This window comes from Salmo salar, chromosome ssa15 (genome assembly GCF_905237065.1).
Source record: "Salmo salar chromosome ssa15, Ssal_v3.1, whole genome shotgun sequence".
Classification (NCBI taxonomy): domain Eukaryota; kingdom Metazoa; phylum Chordata; class Actinopteri; order Salmoniformes; family Salmonidae; genus Salmo; species Salmo salar.
In genome coordinates this window covers 94,848,643-94,855,900 of record NC_059456.1, presented here as the reverse complement: position 1 = coordinate 94,855,900, position 7,258 = coordinate 94,848,643, and the positions used below count along the sequence as shown (strand labels likewise).

The window sequence follows — 7,258 nt, the reverse complement described above, 5'->3', positions numbered from 1 at the left end:
GGTCATGTGTGACATTAAGGTGACATTTAATCACAAATAGTAGCCTTTCCCCTATAAAGTGCACTACTATTGACCAGAGCCCTATGGGAATAAGGTGCCATTTGGGACACAGACCTGATGATGACGTGAGACGGATCTCTGTGACTATCTCCTCTACCATCTTCTCGTTTATCTGGCAAGTCTGCCAGGGTTACTCACAACTACAGAATGAGTGAGACCAGCATGGGATTCTAGACAAGATTCTAGAATAGCAGGGGATTCTAGACAGGATTCAAGAATAGCATGTGGCTCTAGACAGGATTCTAGAATAGCAGGGGATTCTAGACAGGATTCTAGAATAGCAGGGGATTCTAGACAGGATTCTAGAATAGCAGGGGATTCTAGACGGGATTCTAGAATAGCAGGGGATTCTAGACAGGATTCTAGAATAGCAGGGGATTCTAGACAGGATTCTAGAATAGCAGGGGATTCTAAGCAAGCGAGTAATACTGCAATATGCAGAGACAACATTGTTGAGAACTGGGACCACATGGCACATCCAGAACCACATTTTCTACTGTTTCACCTACAAACATCACAACACAGACGGAAGCAACCCTGGCCATGTGTAGTCAGCTTTCAGTCAGTAGTCTGAAAGAGCTTACCCTAACAGAACAAGGAACCTTATCCACTTTACACTGAGCTATCGAGTATGGAAGCAGCACACTTCTATAGTAGCCTAGTGCATCAACTACTCACATGAAGCTAAGCCAGTGCTAACCGCATGGACTTCTTCTGTAAAGTAAGTCTAGATCTGGCCTCATATTGATATTCCAAATGTAATGTTGTTAGTTTCCTGAAAGCACCAGTCATTAAAGTAGATCAAGGCCTTTCCTAGTTATTACTGCCAAATATAAACCATCTGGTTTTATTAGATTAACACACAGTAACTTCATGTTGGATCAAAACAAGTCTTATATTAACTTCATGTTGGATCAAAACAAGTCTTATAGTAACTTCATGTTGGATCAAAACAAGTCTTATATTAACTTCATGTTGGATCAAAACAAGTCTTATAGTAAATTCATGTTGGATCAAAACAAGTCTTATATTAACTTCATGTTGGATCATAACAAGTCTTATAGTAACTTCATGTTGGATCAAAACAAGTCTTATATTAACTTCATGTTGGATCATAACAAGTCTTATATTAACTTCATGTTGGATCATAACAAGTCTTATAGTAACTTCATGTTGGATCATAACAAGTCTTATAGTAACTTCATGTTGGATCAAAACAAGTCTTATATTAACTTCATGTTGGATCAAAACAAGTCTTATAGTAACTTCATGTTGGATCATAACAAGTCTTATAGTAACTTCATGTTGGATCATAACAAGTCTTATAGTAACTTCATGTTGGATCAAAACAAGTCTTATATTAACTTCATGTTGGATCAAAGCAAGTCTTATATTAACTTCATGTTGGATCATAACAAGTCTTATATTAACTTCATGTTGGATCATAACAAGTCTTATATTAACTTCATGTTGGATCAAAACAAGTCTTATAGTAACTTCATGTTGGATCATAGCAAGTCTTATATTAACTTCATGTTGGATCATAACAAGTCTTATATTAACTTCATGTTGGATCAAAACAAGTCTTATAGTAACTTCATGTTGGATCAAAACAAGTCTTATATTAACTTCATGTTGGATCATAACAAGTCTTATAGTAACTTCATGTTGGATCAAAACAAGTCTTATATTAACTTCATGTTGGATCAAAACAAGTCTTATATTAACTTCATGTTGGATCAAAACAAGTCTTATAGTAACTTCATGTTGGATCATAACAAGTCTTATAGCAACTTCATGTTGGATCAAAACAAGTCTTATAGTAACTTCATGTTGGATCATAACAAGTCTTATAGTAACTTCATGTTGGATCATAACAAGTCTTATAGTAACTTCATGTTGGATCATAACAAGTCTTATAGTAACTTCATGTTGGATCAAAACAAGTCTTATAGTAACTTCATGTTGGATCATAACAAGTCTTATAGTAACTTCATGTTGGATCAAAACAAGTCTTATAGTAACTTCATGTTGGATCATAACAAGTCTTATATTAACTTCATGTTGGATCATAACAAGTCTTATAGTAACTTCATGTTGGATCAAAACAAGTCTTATAGTAACTTCATGTTGGCTCAAAACAAGTCTTATAGTAACTTCATGTTGGATCAAAACAAGTCTTATATTAACTTCATGTTGGATCATAACAAGTCTTATAGTAACTTCATGTTGGATCAAAACAAGTCTTATAGTAACTTCATGTTGGATCAAAACAAGTCTTATATTAACTTCATGTTGGATCAAAACAAGTCTTATAGTAACTTCATGTTGGATCATAACAAGTCTTATAGTAACTTCATGTTGGATCAAAACAAGTCTTATAGTAGCTTCATGTTGGATCAAAACAAGTCTTATATTAACTTCATGTTGGATCAAAACAAGTCTTATAGTAACTTCATGTTGGATCATAACAAGTCTTATAGTAACTTCATGTTGGATCATAACAAGTCTTATAGTAACTTCATGTTGGATCATAACAAGTCTTATAGTAACTTCATGTTGGATCATAACAAGTCTTATAGTAACTTCATGTTGCATCAAAACAAGTCTTATAGTAACTTCATGTTGCATCAAAACAAGTCTTATAGTAACTTCATGTTGCATCAAAACAAGTCTTATAGTAACTTCATGTTGCATCAAAACAAGTCTTATAGTAACTTCATGTTGGACCAAAACAGTAAAAAGGCTCAGAAAGCAAGCTTTTTCGACCAGCAATAGATTACGTTCATTCTCATTTATCGACTTAAAAACTCAAAATGTACAAGAGAGAGAGAGAATGAGAGCAAGAGAGGGAAAGGGGGAGAGAGAGAGAGAGAGAGAGAGAGAGAGAGAGAGAGAGAGAGAGAGAGAGAGAGAGAGAGAGAGAGAGAATAACTGTTTTGACTAAAATAGCTTGCTGTTTGAGCTGGTGGAATTTTTCAGAGTAGCCAAGTCTGAAGAATCAGCTCTGTCCCCTAGTGTTTTAATCCATCCACGTGCTGCACGTATTTAGCCAACACAGACACCCAGATGGGTGATACCTCTCTCAAGGACCTAAACACACACAAACTGACACGTAATATTTTCCTTCTCTCCATATTACCAGAAGATTCTGTGACTTCTCCATGCCCTGTCCCTGCCTCTCTCAACAGTACACAAGCAAACACACACACTATTCTAGTCCCTGTCCCTGTCTCTCTCTACAGTACACAAACAAATACACACACTATTCTAGTCCCTGTCTCTCTCTACAGTACACAAGCAAATACACACACTATTCTAGTCCCTGTCCCTGTCTCTCTCTACAGTACACAAGCAAACACACACACTATTCTAGTCCCTGTCCCTGTCTCTCTCTACAGTACACAAGCAAATACACACACTATTCTAGTCCCTGTCCCTGTCTCTCTCTACAGTACACAAGCAAATACACACACTATTCTAGTCCCTGTCCCTGTCTCTCTCTACAGTACACAAGCAAATACACACACTATTCTAGTCCCTGTCCCTGTCTCTCTCTACAGTACACAAGCAAATACACACACTATTCTAGTCCCTGTCCCTGTCCCCCTCTACAGTACACAAGCAAATACACACACTATTCTAGTCCCTGTCTCTCTCTACAGTACACAAGCAAACACACACACTATTCTAGTCCCTGTCCCTGTCCCTCTCAACAGTACACAAGCAAATACACACACTATTCTAGTCCCTGTCTCTCTCTACAGTACACAAGCAAATACACACACTATTCTAGTCCCTGTCCCTGTCTCTCTCTACAGTACACAAGCAAATACACACACTATTCTAGTCCCTGTCCCTGTCTCTCTCTACAGTACACAAGCAAATACACACACTATTCTAGTCCCTGTCCCTGTCTCTCTCTACAGTACACAAGCAAATACACACACTATTCTAGTCCCTGTCCCTGTCTCTCTCTACAGTACACAAGCAAACACACACACTATTCTAGTCCCTGTCTCTCTCTACAGTACACAAGCAAATACACACACTATTCTAGTCCCTGTCTCTCTCTACAGTACACAAGCAAACACACACACTATTCTAGTCCCTGTCCCTGTCTCTCTCTACAGTACACAAGCAAATACACACACTATTCTAGTCCCTGTCCCTGTCTCTCTCTACAGTACACAAGCAAACACACACACTATTCTAGTCCCTGTCCCTGTCTCTCTCTACAGTACACAAGCAAATACACACACTATTCTAGTCCCTGTCTCTCTCTACAGTACACAAGCAAATACACACACTATTCTAGTCCCTGTCCCTGTCTCTCTCTACAGTACACAAGCAAATACACACACTATTCTAGTCCCTGTCTCTCTCTACAGTACACAAGCAAATACACACACTATTCTAGTCCCTGTCTCTCTCTACAGTACACAAGCAAACACACACACTATTCTAGTCCCTGTCCCTGTCTCTCTCTACAGTACACAAGCAAATACACACACTATTCTAGTCCCTGTCCCTGTCTCTCTCTACAGTACACAAACAAATACACACACTATTCTAGTCCCTGTCCCTCTCTACAGTACACAAGCAAATACACACACTATTCTAGTCCCTGTCCCTGTCTCTCTCTACAGTACACAAGCAAATACACACACTATTCTAGTCCCTGTCTCTCTCTACAGTACACAAGCAAACACACACACTATTCTAGTCCCTGTCCCTGTCTCCGTCTCACTACAGTATATAGTCAGTTTCTCTGTATGTACTCCCAAGCTTTCTGTGAGGGGAGTGACACACATCTGTTGCTCCAGCTGGGGGCAGTGTGGAGGAGAGGAGCAATAGGCACACTTAAACTATTAGTACACACTACACAGTACACTCTCCCTGCAGAACGGAGAGCGAGATAAGGAGGTGGCGGCTGGACATCTGAGCAAATATGGCAGAGACGGAAGAGAATGAATGCTGAACTGACAGTGGTATTACAGGGAAGAAGAGAGTGAATGAAGGAGAAGAGACAATGAGGAGGGTAGAGGATAGTAATTGGTTTGTTGAAACACACACTCACACAGACACATGCATACACACACACAATATAAACACACACACACACACACAGTAAAACAGACACAACAGCAGACGTGTGTGTATTGTACTACTGACCTCTGACCCGGGCATAGCAGCAGCCACACTTGATCAGGACTTTACGGAATAAGTGTTGGCAGGCACAGCCCCTGTGGTGGTGGCCCCCTTTTAATGATGTACCCCTGGCGCTGGATGACCGGCTACCAGTGGCGGGCATGGCCCAGCGAACACACAAACACACTAGATCCTCGCGGTGCGGTCCGAGTAAATCCCAAAGGAATGTCCGGAGAGTGTCCACAGATAACAACACAGAGGAAGCAGAAAGTCCAGTTAAAACTCCAAATCAGAGCAACCTCTCTTAGAGAAACAAACTGGGGGTTTCATACTGAAAGACAGAAAGTCATGAGAATAATTCTCTCTTTCTCTTTCCCTTTCTCCTTCTCTTTTTCTTTCCAGTTGCTGAGCTCTCTCCTCTGTTAACTGCCTGGTCAAACGACAGAGTAGCAGACTGCCTCAGCGACAGAGAGAGAGAGCGAGATGGGGAACGAGAAAGAGATGAAGCGAGAGGGAGGGGTTGAGGGGGAGGAGTCTGCTACAGCTCTGGTTGCTGCCTGGCTATTCCAGGGAAGTGTTCTCACTCCCCTTCTTTCCTTTTCTCCTCTCTTCCTGTCAAGTCTGTCTTCTGTTTCTCTTGGCGACCCTTCTCTCCTCTCTCTTTTTTCTCTTCTTTCTGCTATCCCTCTGTCCCTCTCCTCTCCTGCTCTTTCTCTCTCCTTCCCTCCTCTCCTGCTCCCTCTCTCCTTCCCTCACCTCCTCCACCAGTCTCTCTCTCTCTCTCTCTCTCTGTCTGTCTGTCTGCATTATTTTCTATGCTCTTTCTACATGGCTGGATGCTGGATGTGACTTTGGCAGACTGACTTAACACCTCTAACCTAACACCCTGAAGGACTCCTACTAGAAACCCAACACTTCTCACAAGCTAGCTGAAATGCCTCTCTCTCTTCCTCATTCAGAATGCTTTATTGGCATGAAATACAATTAGTAGATTTTGCCAAAGCAGTGTAGTGGTACACAATGTTCCCTCTTTTTGTTTTCAGTACTGAGCAGATGTCAGGTCTGCTGAGTGCAAACTTGAACATTCTGAAAATTCTGTGCAACTTCCGGTGTGTGTTCACTATGAACACTAAGGCTGTATCCGCTTTAAGTTACACTTTTAACAGTGGCCAAGTAGGCTATTGTGGCTATTTGATCATAATGTAGGACTACCAGAGTGGCCTACCATCAACAACAATGGAGAAAATGCATCCCATCACATTTTAACATGGAAATAGCTGTTCTATCATTCAGCCTACAGTCGCAGCCAATGTGTGGTGTTCATTGTAGACCTACATTCCATGATACTTTTGAAAAAAACATGCAGGGCTTGACATGAACATGTTTATCCACTTGTCCTTCAGAAAAAGTGACTGAAAATGTTGTTTTGTTGTTTGATGCAAGAAAACACTTTACAAACACTTTACAAAATAAAAATTATTATTCCCATACCATTATCACAGAGAATCAGACAAATGATGCTACTCTCTGCCTATTGGCGACTTAGCTTAATCAAGTCTGTCTCAAAATACAACACTGCCCCTTTAAGACATACAACAACACAAACATCTTCACCTGACTTGATTTTCAAAGATGACTAGACATGTACATGTTTTGTGCTCTTGTAGGAAGCAACCACTCCCACATTGCTGACTACAAGTTACTTATAACTGGGCAAATAACTCACTAACTAGCAAAGGATATGAACAAAATGTGCACACGTCGCTACATGCAGTATCGCTTTGATAATAATCGTGACGCTCATGCTGTAAAACAGTCCAGTTCAAGGTGAATGGCACAAATCTATATATGATTATTTGCATATAGGCCTACTGCAGCTCTGATTGGTTATGAGCACGGGTCTGTGTAGAGTATGGGCCTGAGTCGTGCCTGTCAATACAATAGAATACTATTCCGATGCACACTGCCTACATCAAAACATTTTGCATAGTTAGTTTTGCATACTAAGTCTTGGATAGTTAGTTTTCTTTCGGTATGTTGCATTGAA

At 40.3% G+C, this 7,258-nt stretch overlaps 1 protein-coding gene across 4 annotated transcripts in view; it reads right to left on the bottom strand.

The window, feature by feature from the left end:
• LOC106572685 (rho guanine nucleotide exchange factor 25) overlaps nt 1-5,692 on the bottom strand; it is a 106,096-nt gene extending 100,404 nt beyond the window's left edge. For 2 of the 4 annotated variants that reach the window (XM_045696312.1, XM_045696315.1), the window contains exon 1: nt 5,236-5,692. In XM_045696312.1, coding sequence (XP_045552268.1) covers nt 5,236-5,374 — 139 coding nt within the window. In that variant the 5' untranslated portion in view covers nt 5,375-5,692. The remainder of the gene's footprint in view (nt 1-5,235) is intronic. The other 2 variants (XM_045696314.1, XM_045696313.1) reach the window with 1 other exon arrangement.
• Nucleotides 5,693-7,258: the final 1,566 nt, after the last annotated feature.